The sequence below is a fragment of the Platalea leucorodia genome (genome assembly GCF_965183815.1).
Source record: "Platalea leucorodia genome assembly, chromosome: 1".
Lineage (NCBI taxonomy): Eukaryota > Metazoa > Chordata > Aves > Pelecaniformes > Threskiornithidae > Platalea > Platalea leucorodia.
In genome coordinates, this window is record NC_138823.1 from 146,617,335 (window position 1) to 146,638,649 (window position 21,315).

At 37.9% G+C, this 21,315-nt stretch overlaps 1 protein-coding gene across 1 annotated transcript in view; it reads left to right on the forward strand.

The window, feature by feature from the left end:
* The window catches only part of SLC39A12 (solute carrier family 39 member 12), a gene marked incomplete at both ends in the record, with an annotated part of 33,224 nt that extends 17,581 nt beyond the window's left edge, over positions 1–15,643 (forward strand). The window contains 6 exons of the mRNA XM_082309048.1: positions 1,019–1,171; positions 2,385–2,492; positions 4,810–4,873; positions 8,621–8,779; positions 10,766–10,953; positions 15,515–15,643. Coding sequence (XP_082165174.1) covers positions 1,019–1,171; positions 2,385–2,492; positions 4,810–4,873; positions 8,621–8,779; positions 10,766–10,953; positions 15,515–15,643 — 801 coding nt within the window. The remainder of the gene's footprint in view (positions 1–1,018; positions 1,172–2,384; positions 2,493–4,809; positions 4,874–8,620; positions 8,780–10,765; positions 10,954–15,514) is intronic.
* Between the last annotated feature and the right edge of the window lie 5,672 nt (positions 15,644–21,315).

Sequence of the window (21,315 nt, forward strand, 5' to 3'; positions counted from 1 at the left end):
TCACAAAAACTTTTCAGAAAACCCACAAGTCCTGTGCAAGCCAGGTTTCTAGATGTGTATTAAACTCTTTCATGAGGCAGATTCTGTAATGCATTTTAGGAGAAATTGTTCAAAGGTTGTACAAGGCATCCACAGTCCCCTCCACACATTGTTCCTGAGAACCAGGGGCTATCAGCCTAGTTAATCCCGCTGCCTAGAACTGTAATAAAATGGGTGCTATGATTTTTTCCTGAAGTAATAAAATAAGAATAGGATAGTGTGTAAAACAGAACCGAATTTTCCATTGTGTATTCATTTATTTTTGAATGAGTCTCCTCTGATATGACACAACTGTTATGAGTAGACTTCAACTGGTCATTGAAAGAGAGCTTCACACCTTCACTTGAGATTCTGGTCAAAATGTTCTTCGTACTCAATGCATCATCTTTGGAAGCAGACTGGGAGAGTGGTTTAAGGAAGGCAATTCTCAGTGAATGTCAGGCAAATGCATTTCTTTAAGAAACACCTTTTGAGTGTGAAAGTATTCTCCTTCACCAGTTTTAAGTGACGTATCCAGTAGCTTTTACAGTGCCCACTTTCAGAGCAAAGGAAGGCTACCATGCTGTGTCACTGTGGAAAAAATGGAAGGACACACATCAGGAGAAAGCTTTATGGATTATTTTCAATATGAAGTTTACATCTGAAGATGATGCGAGTAACTTTTTAGACTTTAAAGATCAATATACTCCAAACAAAACATACCAATTATATATATATATATAAAGGGTAATTTCATAAAACTGTCATGAAAAATAATGTTACTTTCACCATTGAGAGATGATGAAGTGTAGCAGAGACTCTTAATAATTAATTTCATCCATCTACTATTCAGCTGATTAGCTCAAGACACAATTTAAATTTGAAAGAGATAGCAAAAGAAAATTTTGAGAATAAATTGAATTAACACATTACGGATTACTCTAGCAAAAATTGAAACATTGCTATTTTAATTTTTTTTACTTCATCTCTTTTTTTTTAGACTCTTGGTTTACATAATCATGACGCACAAGAGGTAGAACATTTCTATGAGGGGAAAGAATATATTTGGAAACTTTTGGGAATAATTGGAGGAGTTCACGGATTTTTTCTGATAGAAAAGTGTTTCTTTCTTTTGGTAACACCACGTGACCAGGTAAAGCTTTGTACAATTTATCCTTTAAAAAATCTCTTTTATTTTGAGATTTTTCAGTGCACAAAATGTTAAAATGGTTGTGGAAAATAATTCTCATTTGTATGAGTTAAATGAAGCACTAAAAATTGCTTTCCAAAGTGCTCCTACCAGATTGACCTTCAATTTCTATGTTGCTTTGCTCTTTGGATTTTGTATGCTTCATGAATGCGTTCCACATATTTATAACTCAAGAAGGAAACAGTTAATTGAATGTGTTCCGTAAGCATACTTTCATGACTAGCACTGGAGCAGGTGAAGAGTATGTATCCATATGAAATAGCAATGACAGTTGTTTACTCTAGGCTCTGTTTGAAAGGGAGGAAGACATAGATGTAAGCACAAGATATTTTCAAGAATGATATCTTAAAATTTCCAAATTGTTTTTGACCCCTATCCCAATAGATTTGAAAATCTAATATGTATGTTGTGGTCAGTAGAACCGGATCTTTTATTAATAATACCTCCTTGCTCACTGCCATGCTTATAGTAATTTTATTACTTTATTTCAGTGTGGCTGGTGCCTGAAAATATGATTATGCACAAGGATATAATGTAACACAAAGTGTGATGGCTCATTAAGTTTCTCAGCATGGGAGGCTTAATGTCACTTAAGAAGGCTAAGCCTTTGCTTGTTCTGTTTTACAGAGAGTGTTTAATGACTGGCCTGATTTAGATACGTAGCAATGAGTCCCTATTCCCACCATCTTTGAGTTAGCTATAAGAATATTATGTGAGATTAATAGAATGAGAATATTTTGATTATGGTGATATTTTATTTGTTTGGTAAAAAGTAGTCCTTCCTATTACTTATTTGGAGAGAAGGGCTTTATCATCATCCCACAAATTTTTAAACTTGTTCTACTGAGAGCTAGATGAATTCTCAAAGTTAATTTTTGTATCCATCTCAGCTTCAAATTTTAATCTTCAGCTTTAAAACAAAATAAATTTTATCAAACGATTATGGTTGTCACTGGTTTATCTGATTCACTTTTCAGAGTTTTTTTAACAAAATAAGCATTAGGAAATTTTGATGCCAGCCAACAATCTTTTTCAATAGGTTTTGTTTTGAAAAAAATAATTCTTATAAATGCTAAACTTTCAGAAAAGGCTGAGAAAGACTGCACCTGTGTTCACTGGGTTTCAGAACTAATTGCAAAGCATCTTCATTCAGCAGGGCCTTTCTTTAGTTAATGGGCACTGGGGACATTCCCATGATCTTCCAGTGGAATCTGAATTAAATGAACATTCAGGCAGAGGCAAATCTACTTCAACAATACAGTTGGTAGGTTACCAATAAGACATACTTCCCTAATTTTTTATCCTTCTTTCTCTATTCCTCAGAAAAATAAACCAAATTAATGTAATAAATCAGTATTATTTTTCAGTCTTTATTGATTTGTCCTTTATTACATGACATGATTGTTAGGAATCTCTAGATTTTTAAGTTTATAATGAGCTTCTACAGAGATTTCAAACACAAGTTTTTACAATAACTTTTCTTAAGTGTGTATCAGATTGATATAACAATACACTTCCTGTACTACCTTTTGTTGATAAAATTCTTGAAGATTTTCCTCCTCCATTCTTTTTAAAAATTTATCATCTGTAAGGGCAGACTCTCCCATGGGAAAAATTTCAGGATTTTCTGCAGTGAGAGTTAAGTGCATAATTAGTGAACAGATGAAATCTTGGACTGTTCTTGGGCATTTTTCCACAGATTTGAAGAGTAACATAAACAACCTGGATATCTGGGAATGGTGCTTACCCATAAGAAGTTACATAATTTTCTATTGTTCTGTGGGGAGTATCCAGACAGATATATCTTTGCAAACTAAATTGACTCATACCTTTTAAGCTGTTTTCTCTTTTTCCAGCAAATCTCTTCAGTTTACGTGTAGTATCTAGATACATAGGTTCCTGGTTATTTAAATCAGAATCTCCAGAGATCTTCTATAATGTGAACTCCATTTTACTAAAGCAGTTGTGATGGGGAAGAGCCTCATGAGCCACTGCTAATCTCTCAAACACAGTTGGGAAACTCAATTGAATGCAGAGCAAACAGACGAGTGAAGAACGTTTACTGATTTGTGAGCCATGTCGCAGCTTCCTGTTTCTGATAATGAACGACCTTGTCATTCCTCTCAGCTGCAAGATCCCCCTAAAGTTATGTATAGATCCCATGAACTAGCCTGGCTTAGCTAGTTTGTACAAGAGCAGCCAATTTTTCAGAATCATGTGAGTAATAGTAAGACAAACACTGGTTGACTAAGAAAAGCTTATAAATCCTTCAGGTCAGTGATTAGTCTTGCAGTTTTGACTCAGAGTTCAAAGAAGTGGCATGTGAATAAATATTATAAGAGAATTGGAACAATTTCTGGAATTCATATGACTGGCTGCAATCATGGGAATTAAAGACTTTTATTTTTCCTTTAAAATGTAGAATTTAAAAACCAAATCCTTTCCCTTCCCTCCTCATGCTTCTACAGCACATATCCCACATCACAACCAAGCTAATACCAGCCAAGAAACATATCCTGTTTTGCAGCCAGTACACATCTCTGCTATAGTTTTTGGAGTGGTGGCTGCTGTCCCTAACAAAGCACTCTTTCGTTGACTCTTCACTGGCTGCCATAATAGCTTTAATATGCTTTTTTGGCCAAAAAAAGAAAAGACAGTGATTATAAATTCAGTTTTTCTAGTTTAAAGCAACCAATTTTTTTTTGGCTTATCTCACCTTTGCAGAAATTTCTAATAATTTCTCTAGTCAGAAAGAAAAGCCCCAGGGAGGTAAGGGGAGAGAGATATTCCTCATGTTCTCTCTTCTCTCCCCACAATTGAAGTTTCTATTAATTAAACATTAGGGCTGATGCGTCAAATTAGCTCTCTAGGATGAGGACAAAGATACTGTCTCTTTCTTCACTTGAAATAAGGGTAAATTTCACTCATTGCAGTGGAGTGTACTCATGTGCTGCTATGCCCATCCAGTGATGCTTGATGCTGAGGCAAAGCCCTGACTGAAGGCCAAGAGACAAGGCACTGGAGGCTGTACCACCCTGAAGAAGAAAACCCTGTCTTTTGAAAGGGTGTAAAACCTACCTATGATCATCTTTTTCAGTCCTGTGTTTTCACAGAGTAACTGTGAAGAACATGAACTCCAAAGAGACTCTGGTGTCTACCCATTTTTCCTTGGAAATCCTATAGACACCCTATCCAGCAGAAAACTACGATCATCCCATCATGACAAGATCAAAAGATACAATTTGAATTATAATGTCCTTTTTAGTTCTGCATTTGGCTCATATTTTTGTGTATTCAAGCAGAAACATGATTTTCTGGGGTTACAACAGTACTTATGAATGTCTTTCTTCCTACCTGAATTAGACTATAACCTTTTCTGGGCAGGGGAGATTTCTTTTTTATGTGTTTCTGCAGTACCAATCACACTGCCAGTGCTGAAAAATGATTCTAATGATATCTATGCAAATAACAGTGACTATCTTTAATTCAAAAAGCTTGAACTTTTTTGATATTTTCCTGTATTTATAGAGGCAGCTGGAAGAGCCCTTTATCACTTATCCATTATCTTTGTTTTTAACTAGAGAAGCCCAGAAGATTCTGAGTCTGCTGAAGTTCCTCCAGACAGTAAGGCGATCAGCAAAAAAAGTTAGTATCAATAAAAAGACTAGACAAGTAACAGGAAAAGCCTTCAGACCTAAGATGGAATTGAAAGTGTGAAGCTGGCTTAGCTCTGCATTTGCTGTGTGCTGCGTCACCACATCTGATGGTGCTTGGCTACATAATCTCTGCTTAAAGACCTTTTCAGCTGCCAAGCCTGTAATTGTGAAGTTCATTAATCTTATACTGTCCATGCTTTAGTGTTTGTTTACTCACTGTTGCAAACCATTTTTCTAAAGCCTTTGCTTAAAGGGAAATATTCAAAATTTAATACAAAACAGATTTTTATAATTGTAAACTTTGCTTGGGCTTTTATTTCTGAAGGTAGTTAAACAATTGTTTTGTTGGCTCACTATACTAATATAATTCTGCTTCCTTCTTCTCTTACACAGTAAAGCAATAGGCTCTTTAAACCAGTAATGATTTATTACATGTATGGAATTATGGGCTCCTGATTGCTCTCAGTTTTAGGATAATCTGTTTTCTTCAGAGAGCTTCAAAGTAATTCCCGTCTTCTCTGTTTTGTTGCTGCTTAGTCCAAAAAATGGGAAAATATAGCATAAACCAAACTCTGCCTTTGACTGTACTTACGTGACCTTGATGAATTTAGTAGAGTTGCAGTCACTCAACTGAGGGAATAATATTTTAATTGAAATCAGTTTCTTTACTATAATCAACTCCCCTTTATTTTGTGATCTTGGATCTCAGGTCATCGATTTGATTTATTTAACAATGTCATTATCTTCTTCGGGTTTTTAATATTCTTCTCTGTTCTTGTGGACTTCCTTTCCATTTCTGAAGCATTTGAAATCAGGATTTCCATTTCTTCAGTCTCACCTGTCCAGCAGTACACAATCCAGTGCCAGTTTCAGTGTGACTATCTATTCCATCTCTAGATGTTTCCTTTCTGTTCAATAATCACTACCTGCTAACCTAAAACAAATTTCTAGTGACCTCTATGTTATTTGTTCCAAATAACTAAATTTGGTGTATAACTAAATTTGAGATAGTTTCTCAGTAATGTTCTTTGTTCAGTTCCATTTTTTTCCTCATGCCTCAGTTTTACCTCTATATTAGAAATCAGTAAGTGAAACCATAGTAGAGAAGGGGGGTTGTTTTGTTTTAGGGTTTTTTTGAGAATACATGTTTTCAAAAGTTTGTATTGTTACAGTTCTTATGAATAGCTAAATGCATAAACATACCTGGGTACATTGATACTAAGCTAGACTTTTAGGTGTTTTTTTCCCCCAAGTGGAATGGAATCTGTAGGTCTAAGACAGAAGCCTGACATCTACAGAAATACCAGACTTCACTGTAAACGCATGTCAAGTAGGACTGCGAGAGGAGTAAGTCACCTTAGATAGCCAGTGAGTAACTCAGAAAGCAAGAAGCTACTGGAAGAAAAAGATGTCTCACTGTCCCTCTCCTCATTTATCCACACTTATTCTATCAGTATCTGAAAAGATGGAAAAGTAGATTTTTATATTTGGTATGCTCAGTGAGACTTTAAGTTAACTAGAAATATTTTTGCTGTATGAGTAATGAAAACATTGGAAAAAAGATCTATTTATGGATAAATGTTTGCTTTAAACTCTTATTCAAAGCTTAAAAAGCATAATCTATGGTGGGAGTCCTGCACCCATTAGCTTTATGAAAATTATGGAATAGAATTTGCTATGAGTTCTGATCCCATATTTAAGCGGAGAAAATTATCAAAAATAAATGTCAGATTGTTTAAGAAGAAGAGGCTTTGTAGAAATAGTTTCGGTAATAAGTTAATAGCTACTGTTGCAGCAATATAATGCAGTGAGATAATGGCTAGTAACGAAGTTGCTTTAAAATAGGCTGAAATGTAAACATTCAGATTTGTTTATATACGCATCTTCTTAATTTTCAGTCAAGTAAGTTCACAAAGCTTACATTTGCAATTGCTCCATAATGTTAACCTGATCCGTATGTTATATTATAGACAACACGCTGGAGTAAGTTCCAATGACCGTGGTATATCTTCTTCAACAATCAGATACTTGAATAAAACAGACTAATAATATCTTAGGCCAGGCCATGATTTTGTCCTTGCCGGTGCTTATTACAGATCACAAACTTAATGTAATGCATCAATCTATTATGTCTATGCAATTCATGCTCTGCACTATTGATTATAAACTGCCCATAGTGTTTAAAAAGAACTGTGCAAACTGGGGACATCCATGTCTGGCTTTGTAAGCTGGCAGGAAAATCTAACAAGCCTGCCAATTTTTCTGAACCCGCAGAGCTCCCAGGCAACTAGGGAGGATTTTCTGAATACAGTTTTAGGCTTTTATGTGCTGTGTGTTTTTTTTATAATAGTCTGAAGACTTCAATTCTAGCCAGTTTCTGTAAGAAAAACATCTCCCCCATCACTATAAAATGGTCATCTCTGGAAAAATTACTGAAGTGAAACCTTGTAATAACTATATTCAGACAGCTCTGTGCAGGTCCACGTTACCTCCTTAAACTGTCATATTATGTCTGTGTGGGGCCAACAAAAGTCAGGAAAATACATGATGTTTAGGGCCCAAATCATGACCCTGCTTCTTCAGGCATAAAAGCAACCCTTTGCAAAGTATTCTGTCCATACTGTGTAGAGGGAAGCTGGATGAGTTTCCTGAGAGGCATTAGAAAGTCTTGCTTGTAAGACTGTGGACAAAATGAATGGAACAAAGTACATCATAGGGGAGCCAATTCTATGTTGCTTAGCCTAGACATTGAGCTTATGTATGGAGCCTCATTGCTACTTGAAGAGATAAAATCCCTCCCCATGAATCCATTCAGCATTGCACATGGCTGCCTGGGTTACAGGCTGGACAGAGAGACTGTCCCTAAGTTCCTAGCTTGATTTCAGTACTTTTATCACTAGTAGCACCTTTCCTCTCATGTTAGATGCCCGATCGTGACCATCCAATGTACTGTTCCACACTAAAGCAAGGTCACAGAACAATATAGGAAAGAAAAACAGCCATCTCCATCCATGAATGATGCTGCAGACAGGAGCTCTATGAGCATACCGGCCATTAACTGGTTGGAAGAAAAGCTGGAAATGAGCACGCAGTAAAACTGTACTAATAGTGATACGCTGAGGCTTGTCGCCTTTCATCTCTATCTTTCACTGTAATACAATCCCATAAAAAACAGACCCTGAAAATATTATTCAGTAGTGACATGCTTGACAATATTAAAATGATCAGCTATATGAGACTAAATATTCATCTTTATAACTGTGCAATTCCGTGAGTGATAGTGGAAAATCTCCCACCTTTTAAGGAAAAAAAAACATCTGGAAGGCAAGAAAACTTGTGTGAATTTCAGCAACCAAGGAAAGGTTAATGGAAACCTTTAGGACATATCATGAGACTGGAGTCAAACCGAACTCTTAAGTTTTTATCTAACAGTTGACCCAGTAAAAATAAAGAAGCTACTTCCTGGTATTTGCATCTCTGAATTATTCTACAACCTACTTATTCATTTCAAGTGTCTTGAAAGAAGTATAATAACAAGGACAAAACAGATAAACACTGTTGTCCTCTGATTATTATGACTTTTCATAATGTTGTATGTGAAAAACCCCAAATAATTTGTAACATAGCAAAAATTACAATATCTGTTTTTGTTAAAACTTCTGGGCTTTTTTGTTGTTTGTTTGTTTGTTTGTTGTTTGTTTGTTTGTTTGTTTGTTTCTTTGTTTGTTTTTCCCAGGTAAGAAAATTAGCTTGTTAGCAATAATGGTTCTGGTGGGTGACAGTCTTCACAATTTTGCTGATGGCTTGGTAATAGGAGCAGCATTCTCGTCCTCAACAGAAACAGGTGTGACAACGACTATTGCTATTTTATGCCATGAAATTCCTCATGAAATGGGTAAGAAATATATATGTGTATTTTTCCTGACTGGCTTTGTAGTTCCAGGTTTCCTAAAGAATTCTTTCCTGTATGACATTAGTGGGAATTCTTCTTGCTTATAGCATCATGAATGTCGTGGTTTAACCCCAGCCAGCAACTATGCACCACACAGCCGCTCGCTCACTCCCCCGCCCTGGTGGGGTAGGGGAGAAAATTGGTAGGCTGAAAGTCAGAAAAACTCGTGGGTTGAGATAAGAACAGTTTAATAATTGAAGTAAAATGAAATAGAATAGTAGTAATAATAATAATAATATAATACAATAATAATAATATAAAGCAAGTGATACACGACACAATTGCTCACCACCCACCGACGATGCCCAGCCTGCTCCTGAACAGCGATCGCCTTCCCCTCCGGCCAGCTCTCCTCAGTTTATATACTGAGCATGATGTCATATGGTATGGAATAGCCCTTTGGCCAGGCTGGGTCAGCTGTCCTGGCTGTGCCCCCTCCCAGCTTCTTGTGCACCGGGCAGAGCATGGGAAGCTGAAAAGTCCTTGACTGGTGTGAGCACTGCTTAGCAACAACTAAAACCTCAGTGTGTTATCAACATTATTCTCATCCTAAATCCAAAACACAGCACTATGCCAGCTACTAAGAAGAAAATTAACTCTATCCCAGCTGAAACCAGGACAATGAACTATAACATTAATGTGTGAGATGGATATAGAAAGAGGCTCTGTTCTTCTCTTTCCCCTTCACAAAAAGGAGAGGAGGCTTCTGCCCTCGTTATTGGATGCCATCCCATCTCACCGTCTCCAAATGTAAATGCCATCAGGTCAAGAGTGACCCGTTATTCTCATGTGTACAGACACAAAAAATAGTAAGCTGTGAGCAAGAGCCATGTGTGCATAATGGACATGCCTGACACAACAGGCTATCCAAGAGTTTTAATATGCAGCAGAGCCATTTAACAATGTATTCCTCATGCTGCCCTCATTCCTGCTGCTAATCAAGAATAACAATATAATAAAAGAAGATACATGACCCATTTTACTAGCAGACAGACAGAAAGATCATTCTATTGAACATTGACCTCAGTTATCTCCTTGTGGTAAATCTTTCAGTATGGTTGAAGTTGTTCCTGACATCGTGTTGATGAACATACATAAGCTGGCAAGTTTGAGATGAGAACTGCAGATTCTCATTTCTATTCTTAAATGACTGAAGATTTCATGTGCTGTCTATGTAGAAAACTTCCCCAAACAAAAAGGTGGGATGGGGAATTGCTGTACAACTGGTAACTCTTGTTTGCATAGCAAAGAAATTACCAAAATACTGAACAGTTAACCCCAAAGACAGACCGTCTTAATTCTGGGGCAATAGTGCCCCGGTGTCAAAGTGGCATTTCTACACTCACAGAGGAGAATTAAGATCTTTTACTGTGGACCTGTTATGAAATCGTTTATTTTAGAAGAAAAATCTGTGATGGGATTCTGATGTACAATTTACCAAAGTTAATTAGGTCTGAAATAAGTGGAATTAAACTCAAACTGGAATCAGACTGGCATAGGGTTTTCTGACTTGCAGCACCTGTGAAACACTCAAAGACCATGCTGCAAATATACCCACATGATTTGAACTGGCAAGTTCCCAGTTGAAAAAGATTTAGAAACTCTGGGAAAGCATGTGACTTCACTTTTGTGTGTATCCAAGTTGGAAATGTCACAGAACATCGAGAACTTAACAGAAAGCCACTCCTGTATACTGTATGCTATCTTTAGGAACAGCTAAACAAATACAAGTCAATATGGGTTTTTTGGTTTTGTTTTTTCACACAGGATGAGTTTATAGCTAACTCTACAGAAATCTAAGGGCAGTCCTCCATCATTCACTATCTTTGTGCATATCTTAATTATTTTCCTTCATGTTTTATTACCAAGAGCCTTACAAATACATTTATCAGCTAAATAATAAATTTTCTGTCTTTTTTCTCTATGCAGGAGATTTTGCTGTGCTGCTAAGTACAGGGCTCCCCACGAAGATTGCGATTTTGATGAATTTTATAAGTGCGCTAACAGCATTCTTAGGACTTTATATTGGCCTTTCTGTATCAACTGACCCATGCATTCAAAACTGGATTTTTACTATTACAGCTGGAATGTTCTTGTATTTATCTTTAGCAGAAATGGTGAGAACTTCAGTCTATTGTTATATTTTCCTTTTAACATAGCCACATCACAGATGAGTGTCAGACAAATGCAGGTGGATGAACTTGGAGGGAAAAAGAGTTCATAGGCTTCTTGGGAAGAGCATGTTGTCTACCCTGTGTGTGTACAGTGCTTAGAACAATAGTCTGGTTTTGTTTCATGTCACTGCCATGCTAGATGTAATTAGTAATAAAAAGGTGAAATAAAGGCCATTAAGAGGGTAAGACAGAATATTTTGAGTGATTAGATCATGAGGGGAAAAAAAAGAGGTCTGTCTCTTCATAAATTATTACTGTGTTTTTCCCAAGCCTCGCTGTCTCTCTGTTGTATTCACTACCACCCCCACCTCATGCCTGAGATATCATTTACCAGGTTCAAGCATAATACTTTAAACCTGATATGTCATGCCAGTATTATAACCTATTTAGAAATCTACTTGTAATAATTGACCTTAGGTGTATTTTGGTCTATTTTTGCTACTGTAACAAAAGTAAAGTTCCTAATAATTAAATAAAATGTTCCTAAGAGCTTATGAGGGAACTGCCTAAGGATTGTGGATGTGTCAGCAGTCCTGACTGAGGTGGTAAACAACAGACAAGAACACACTGTACCAGGTTGCATCTTATTCTGACACAGAGAAATTTGGAAGCGAGGCTGCCTACCTACTCAGTAGGCATAGTTTTACTAACGTGGCTAAGAATGATTTAGGCATATTTTTCCTTCAGTGTCCATCAGGGATCCACAAGCTCCATGTTTTTCCCCGAGTCTTCAAAGCAATGTGCCAGCTGTAAATCCCAAGAGATGACACAGTTCCAGGCAGAGACAGGGACATGTTTTCCCTTGTTCTCAGCTTGTCGCCATGATCTTGTTCTTGATGTGAAGAGGAGAAAGAAGGGAGAGAGAGGGGAGGATCTTATTTCTCTCACCTCCCTTTTATTAATAGGATTCCAATCAGCCTTTCTCTGCATTTTGTCAAAAGAACTGCCATTGGGTTGCTCACCCATGTTTGTCAGAAGAGCAAGTGTTGAATATCACAGGGATTATTTTATTTAAAAAAATATTCCTGTAGCACTGCAGGAATCTATAGATCTAAAAAGTTTCGTATGTTTGTATAGTACATCTCAAAAGAAAACCAGCTATGCTTTATGTATTTTTCAACTTTCTGCACAGAAATAACTTCTGTTCTCTGCTGCATTCTCATCTACAAACAGCAATCATCAGTGTTCCTGTCAATGGTGTACAAATACTTAATGGTGTACAAAGCTTAACTATAATTTTCAGTATTTGTTTTATGGGCTTTCACATATTCATGTGCTTGTCAGAGGAGCATTTAAATAAGAGAGCAGCAGTTAAATAAAACTGAACAGCCTCACCGGTTCCTGCATTGAGGAACATTAAGGGGTATGAGGTGGAGGTTCATTGACAGGACAGCACTGTGAGACTGCCACCGCAGGCAAGGTTGCATAAAACTACTTCTGTGGTTAATTAAAGGTTTTTCATTTCTACAAATGGCATTCTAGCTCCATTAAGAAGCAGGGAAGACTAATAATTTTAGAAATCTGAGGAAAAGGACAAAAGATAAAATTATTTATATCCTTCATCATTTGTCACCAAGAAATTCTGCAAAATTTCATCTTCCCAGTAATTGGGGAAGGTGGAAGGGAGGAGTGTTTTGTTTTGCAAATGTGTATGCACAGGTGTAATATTGCAACGCAAATTGTTTGTTGCTTCAAGATATGCATGTGAGTAAACACCTGTAATATTGTGGGTTTAGTTGTTGTTTAACCAACATTAAATCCCCTGAAAAACAGCTTTTTATAAGCAGTATAGTGAGATTTTTTTGTACTTGATATCTCTTTAGAGGTCATAAGTATAATCATAATTTTGCACTATTTCCAAAGATCTTTTAATTAACAACATACCTTTTCTTTAACGTACCTTTAATCTGAATTGAAACGTGAGACACCAATATATGGAATGGAACAGACCAACTCACTCCTAATGAATTGTTTCTTTGCCAAACATGCCCCCTTTTCCTTTTGGGAAACAAACTTGAAAATCTTGCATCAGCCTCTTCAATGAGTATCCATGAAGTAAATGGACTGGGATGTAATCTCTGAGTGTTTGTACAGATCATATTGGTTTATATGGTTCCTGACCAGAAAGACTTACTCTCTAATTTGAAAGGAGGTAGATAGAAGCAAGAAAGACAATAAGGATACCAAGAAACAGGAGCTAGCCAACCACTCCCTGAGGCAACTAACTGATGTTTCCTCTGACTAACCTTAAAAATCTTGCCAATTTTGGAGGTAAAGGAGTCTTTTTAAAGTGGCTTATTGGGCTGTTGCAGTGCAGCAGTCGTGCCATATATGCCCCAGCTTGGTAGAACTCTTGTTTAGCCAGCACATGGTTGAGAGCCCCTCATGCCTTCTTTCAGCATGCTGCTTCCTAATTCTTTATATCTTTTGCATGCTCATGATGAAAATATGAGCTGGAGTGGGAAGAGAGTAGCCCCTTGATTAACAGTAACTCTTCTGCCTCTGACAAACTTCAAGCATTAGTAAGTGTGATGGCATCCAATATCTTGGATCTGGTGCTATATTCCCTTAATTTGTGAAGTGTTTTGCATCTGGCAGTTGGATAGGCTTATGCTTCCCAAACAACAAGCATTTCTCTGCTGTACCACACACGTTTTGTGTATAGGCAAGTTCGGAGAGAGTTGGGGAACCACAGCTGATACTGTGTCAGCAATCAGCTTTTATTTTCAAAAAGAGATACGCAGGGATGTCACACTAGGTAAGGCTATAGAAATGGTCTGTGCACTTGATAACATGCACATAGGCTAGGTGGAGGGAGCAGAGATCTGCATTGGAAACAGGAAGGGTACTACCTGCTGAGAATTCCTTTTAAAATCTTTCTTAGGAGCCTACTGTGCATGCGTGTAACTCATAAATTGGCACTGACAGCAATAAGAGAAAATACTAGCTTTTTCAGTGGGAGGGGAAAAAGTTTCCTATTTGGAGAACTTATTCACTCATGCGCTGGGGAAGAGGACAAAATAGACTTCTTATAAGGATAAATTAGAAAGACCAAAGGTCTAGACTGGAACCCCGGATTCAGGCCTAGGTCTTAATTAACGGTTTTTGCTTACATACAAAACAAAAACCATGTGCTCCAAACACTTACAAGCTGTCAGTTCAGATTTTGATTTACCTCAGAACTTTGAGGTGTTTACATTGGCTTTAGATTAAATGTTTCTGATGATCTTTAAATACAAATTAAATATAACTACATGAGTTTCTAAGACACGAATTTGTACCATAATTTAAACCACTGCCTAGTTGTTACAAAGTTCCAGGACCTTTGTGCTTGCCTGTTATTTTTATGTAAAACCTTAAAGTGGAGGCAGATTTTTCACGATAATTTTCTTTTGGGCCCATGCCAGCTTCCAGAGAAAGAAGACTGCAGGAGAAGCAGAGCCAGAGACCCCCCTCTGACAGGGGGAAGGACAGGCATAGCAAATAGATGTAAACATACCCCGTTAGCCTCCTTGGTCAGCACCACTCCACTGTCTCCCAGTGGCTGATGCTGTTATAGCTCCTGTGAGGAGGCTCTAAAGAGCAGAGGAATTAAGTAGCTTCATTCAAGCACAGGCTGTGAGTGGAGCAGGAAGGCAACGTGAGGGGAGAGTGCCAGGACCACTTGCTCTTGTTTTGAAGTTCACAACAAATATAGACAAAAAAAGCCCAACCATAAGCAAAGGTCAGTACCTGGCCATTGCTCTATATTTATTTCCAAAGTTGGTGTGAAAGTATCAGCAGTCATTAGTGTCTCCCCTGGTGTCTATAATACATAAAGCATAAATACCAAGAGAGTCTGAGCCTGAGGCATTATTTTCACAGGCTCTGTTGAGACATACATTTTGTTTAAAACTTTGATAAGAGAGACCATGTAGAGTAGAAGGTCCATGTAAATACCTTTTAATATCATTAAAAACAGCTGCTGCTCCTTTATTTGATTTAAAACTCACAAAGAAAAATATTAAACGTAATTTTTTTCAGGCATATTTAAAAAAATCCTGTTTTCTACTTGTATGTTTACTAAAGCCCAAGTAAATAGGAGTGTTGCCAGTTATTTCAGTAAGACCAGGATTGACCCTATATATAGTACTGAAACAAAAACACTCCAACTACTTTATTCCCACAAAAGGGAATCACTAATTTTACTAAGTAAGCATTTCCTTACAGACAGCTGTATAAAATTACTAAAAACTATTGAGAAGTTAACAAATTTTCGAATCTTATTTATAATTCTTGTCAGTGCTAGCGAAAGAACCAAAATGGGTTTGATTAATTTAAATATTTCACTGTCAAGATCGGCTTTGTTATGATGTACAGAACATGCTACAGATTAATAGCTATACTCAAAACTCAGCATTTTGAAAGTTTTTTTTAATGAAGTTTGCCTTGTTTTCCCATAAGACGACTTTTCCCAGAGATGAATGTATCTGGCTCTCATTCTGGTGTCTTATTCTTTTTTTAGCTTCCTGAAATGACTCATATTCAGACACGCCGACCCTGGTTGATGTTTCTCCTACAGAACCTTGGATTACTATTAGGCTGGCTTTGCCTCTTACTTTTGGCTATATATGAACAGAAAATTAAAATTTAAGTTTTCTGTTGGAAATTTTGAAGTACCACTTATGACAGTGGATAGCATTATTCACAATTTTGTTATGTCTGCTATAGTGATATATAAATTAAGTTGCTGGGATTTTTATATCTGAATAGTAGATAACTATTTCACTTTATTAACTTATTGTTCAGATTTTGTAATTTTTTTGTAAACATGAATGTTTAGAATTATGTTTTATTTGTTAATGAGTTTACCAGATCCCATGCTCAAACTCACAGGAGCTTTTGATTAGTTTTTATTGAGACTGTTCTAGTTGAATGCTCTAAGTGATCTCTGCCAGTCTGATTGAAGAAAAAAATAAAACTTTTATACACAATAATTAAAGTGGACTAACCGTAGTTGAATAATCTGAAGCAGAAAGGTTTGTTGCCTCTTAATACAAAGAATAAATGTATTTCTATAAAACTAGAAAGTATAGCAAAACTAAACTGTTAAATGGCATACAGCAATCTTATTATAATATCTGCATGATCTATTCTGTCAACATAAAGATCCTCGGTAGTCACCTCTTACTGGTCCACTGTGGCAGGTAAAAAATGACAAGCATAAATGTTGAAGTTTATGATCTAGAAATCTGAGAATGTCCTTTTCTGATTGTAATATAGTTTCTCATACATGTGATGGAATCTGTGACAGTCAAGCATTGGACTATAGTAACTGTCAGACTAACCGCCTTCTGCATTATCCCACCACTGATGGTTGCTCATAGCAAATGCTTATGAATTATTATAAGGAATATGTTTAAATTATTTTTCCTTGATATCCCTTCCAGGCTCCTCAAATCAAGGGATTCCTGGAGCCAGATGTTGCTTCTGAGCCATCATGTTTAATAAACACCAATAGTGACTTCCAGTCAGCAATTAGCTTATTCATACAAATGCGATGTGCATGGTGGAAAGAGCTTTTTCAATTGTCTAAAGTGCATGTAGTTGTGCTCTCTTAGGGCCTCACTGCAACTCCTTCTGTCTTGAGTGATTTTTGTGTAATTAGTTCTCTTGATTTCAAGGGAATTCTGCATAAGTTAAAAATTACTCATTTAATTTAATATTGCAGAATCAAGCCTGAAACAAAGATACAAATTATTGCCTGATTCTGAGGTGCTGAGCAACTTCCAGGAGGTACTGAGCAACACTCAAGTGTGCGATTTCTGCTACTTACACGCTATCAATTTTTTGGCATACGGACTCCCCTCTACCTAATTTATATTTTTGTATGAGAACTGAGGTGCATTCTTTCACCCTCCTCTGATGAACTGTGGAAACAGAGAGAGCAGGTTACAGAACAAAGATATATTCTTTATGCAGCAAGTGGATATTTTCTTTTCCTTGCCTTAACTCAAGCTTGAAATATGGCTACATTACGACACGATCTGACTGTCTCACAATGTGTCCTGTGTTTATTTGGCAGCTCCTAGTAAAGGTACAATTATTCTCCTATTACAGGGGGGAAGAGAGTCCACTTTCCTAGAGCACTGTCAGTTCTCAAAGGCGTCATGGGCACCATACTACCTTATCATCAACATTTAAAGTGAAAATAATTCTGAGTTTCATTGTTTATAATAGCTCAGATTGATAAGCTTGTGGACCCCTAATCATCCACAGACGACCCTTGGGAAAAACACTTAAAGACAATTTTAAAGGTAGAGATGCACTCATTTTCAGCGCCTGTTAGTTATGAGAATCTGTAGCAAATACCCCAGTGCACTTCTAAATGTACATCTAGGCATTTACATACTTCAAAAACCTTGTCCCAGACAATTTATCCAAGGTCACACAGGAAGCCTCTATCTGACTGGGGAAATGAACTGAGCTGTTTCAAGTCCCAAAGTAAAATCCTATCTTGTTTTATTTAGGTGTGCAAATATTATGGCTGCTTTTTCTGTTGATTTAACTTTGAAAGATGAGCTGAGAAGCCACAACTGATGCTTCCCTTTTCAAAGTTTACATTTTTTCAGGAGTTTGTGCTTGCTTTTAGTAAGGTAAGATTTTTTAAAAGTGGTTTCCCAGTATTTCATCTGTTTGTATTGGCACCGAGTCACTCCATGACCTTCAGCTGTGACAGTCAATTCAAGTAACAGCAGGACACCACTGGATGTAAGCAAAATCTATTCTTGTATCAGATGGTGCAAATGAATATTGGAAATGTTTGTTATTTCAAAGGACAGAGCTACTTTCAGAGTTTGAATGTTTATGTATGCATAATGTTCACTACCACAGAAAACAAGATTACCAATATGATCATATTTTGGCAATGTTCTTGTATTCTGAAATATTTTTCTACTATTTATTAATGTGTCTGAAAGAGGGCAAGTAATTTCTGGCAGTGTGTACTTTAAAGTTGCATACGAGCATAGGTTCACATCCTGACATGATCTGTGAAGATACTGCATCCGCATCGGCTCAGAAAATGCCATCTTCTGGCTATATATATTTATCAAGTTTCTTGATCGCTTTTAACAACCACGTATATTTATACAGCTTCCACCACAGGCACAAATATGTTGATCAGAATGCCAGTTAGTCCTTATTTCTGCCACAGAGCTGGGATGCTTTTGTGGTATTTGTCAGTAAGTGAGCAGCTCAGTCACCGTTTTGCCCTGGTGTCAAGTCTGAACACCTGAAGTCTCGTTAGCGTACAGAAGATGGAATTTCTATGGCACCTGCGAGAGAACTTATCTCACCAGTAAAGTTGGTGCCTCTGCTGTAATTCTCCTGACATTAGTATCTTTAAAAAGATACTGAAGGTGGAGCATTGCCACATGTAAAACAAGACTAGACTGTATATTAGGAACAATGCCTCATACAGAGGGCTGGAAACTATTCCTATAGGTCACTGAATTAGAAAACTAGATCAGTTTAAATGCAAAAAGATCCACCTGCAGGATTCATCTGTTTTGTCAATGTTCTCTGAAAAGCCCAAGAAAAAAGAAAGAACATGGTTTTGCGTCCTAACGAAAGAGAAGGTGGCTCACAAGTATTCTTATGATGCATTCTCTTTTTGTTTGTTTTAAATTCTGTAGAGTTTATTCATACAGATTTCAAACAAGGCTCTATTTAAAGCCAGGTATTTCTTTCTGTTCCTCCAAACCTAACAGACAGAGAGCATAATATGCCAATGTTTTCATTGAGTCAAATCCTGAGTAAGGACTGCAGAACTTCATCACTTGCAGCCCTTAAATCATGACTGGGTATCTCTCTAAGAGGTATGCAATTACTCAAACAGATGTTATGTGCTTGATGGAGAGATTACTTGGTGAGGTTTTACAGCCTGTCAGGCAGTTCTGAATAGATAATCATAATGTTCCTTTGAAACCCTAAAATATATGAATCTATAGATACAGGAATTTTTCTGGAAGAAGTTGGTTAATATTTCTCTCTTTCATCTATTCTTAGTTTTCAGGCAATCTCAAGATGAAAAAAGTAGAAAATATCTTGCTTTCCTACACAGAAAATGAGGGAGGAAAGGTTGAAAGAATTTGTTTGCTACAGTATTTTTTCCTGGAAGTTAAATAGCAGAGCGCCTCATAAAAAATCCTTCCAATTCCAAACTACCAGGGCTCCTAAGCATAAATGAGCTGACCTTGTACCTCTCTTTTCTGTATATGTTACACATTACCCAGGGACTCCTAAGATAAATAGTACCTTCTTTGCAGCCAGCTATGCTACTGCCCTTAGAAGTTTCTGGAGCTCATCTGCATGTTTTACATACTGCCATCTATTCCTTCACTGTATTTTATGTTTTAGGCATGAATGTGGCATTTCTCCAGAGACAAAGAATGCCTTTTTAATATGAGAAAACATGGTTAGTTTTGATATGTATATTTGGATTGGTTTTCTTTCACCTTGCCATTGTATTTGAGAAAGCATATTATCATTGCAACAATTTTTAGCCTGCAGCTGGAAACCAAAAACAGGTTTATATCAAAGTAAGGATTAGGCCTAATAATTTTATAAGGGCATACTTTATTAATGTTGTTAGCTTTTCTTGCTTTACTGTAACCTTTTGTCAAGTCTTCCTCTCATCTTAAAAATAAGCTGCCTTCTATTGTGAGTGTAGCCTTAGGAATGTGACTACAGAAAATACAAGCAGTAGTTACACAATAGCTTTAATCAAAACAAAAAGTCCTGCAATTTATTTTACTAGACCCACCTTCATTCCCTTCTCCCCAAAAGAACAAAAAATCCACACGCGGAGCTGTTGCTCTGGGTCACGTAGGAGAATGTAAGAAGTGCCTTCTTCCTTTTATGTCTCTGATAACAGGACCGAGCACAATGGGAGACCCTGCGTAGACGTCTGGTTGCATTGAAGTCACTGCCAAGCTCCCATCGGCCGCGATGCAGAGCCACATCCTGGTGCGGGAGGGGGGGGGATCGCAGAGGGATGGTGCCGCTTCCTTTTGCAGCCATGACAGGAGACAGAGCAGGCGGGGGACTCCAGAGGGGCACACTTCAGTGCAGCACTTCAACAGTTGTAGCAGAAGGATCAAAGGTTTTATAGCTGTCTCTGTATCGTCCTGCAGGGGCTCACTTCAGGGCAAATTCTCAGACGGTTCACGTTCTCTTGGCTTTGGACATGAAGGGTATCGTGAAAGTGATCTGGCTGACAACCCTGTGAGTGCGCGCTCCTGCAGTGCAATCCACGGGACCCCAGCAGTCAGGGTGACCCAAGGGAATGCCACTTCTCCGCAAAGGAGCCTCCCTCGATACTCTCACAAATAAAGGGCAAGGCCTGTAGTCGTGTCCAGGGTGGTCCACCTCCACATTACAGCCGCAGAGCACCCAAACAGAGCACGATGTGGCAGTCCCTCCTCTCCAGGGTCTCAGCTCTGACATTGCCAGAGAACATTAAACACAGGATTACCTCGCAACCTAAGACTGCCTAGCAACCATTTACATATTCTCCCAAGATGATGCCGACCAACCACTAATCCAGTGCTATAGACGTGTCTATATGTGACATGATTTTGTCCCACTGCAGCTGGCTGGGGAACCCTCTCTCATCCTTTTCCCAGGGGCCAGCAGAAACTAACTTGACCTATCCCAGAGAGATGACAAGAGATATGCATAGGGGAATAAACTAGTCAATTATTATGACACATTCCAGTCTTAATTTAAGAATACACCAAATTCTGCTGTCTCTCCGTGGACTCTCATACTGCAGGGAAGGCGCCAGGACAATGTCTGCACTGTTCTGGTGGGTAGCTGCCCAGGCTGTCCTTGCCAGGGCACATGGTGGGCAAGCAGCAGCCATGTCTCAGGCCTGACAATTGTTTCAGAGTATCCCAGGTGTCCCTGTCATTGCATATCAGATATGGCATCCACCAACACACCACCTCACATGAAAACATTTTTTGGCTCTTCTGGCAAGGACTTTCTAGCATTTGTCCTGCCAGCTACTTGTCTGTGCTATGCAAATATCATAACCCATATGGCATGGGCTCTTACCTGTTCATAGAATCATAGAATCATAGAATCGTCAAGGTTGGAAAAGACCCTTAAGATCATTGAGTCCAACCGTCAACCTATCACTGCCAAGTCCATCTATACCATGTCTTCGAGCACCGTATCTATCCGTTCTTTAAATACCTCCAGGGATGGAGACCCAACCACTTCCCCACGCAGCCTGTTCCAATGCTTGACCACCCTCTC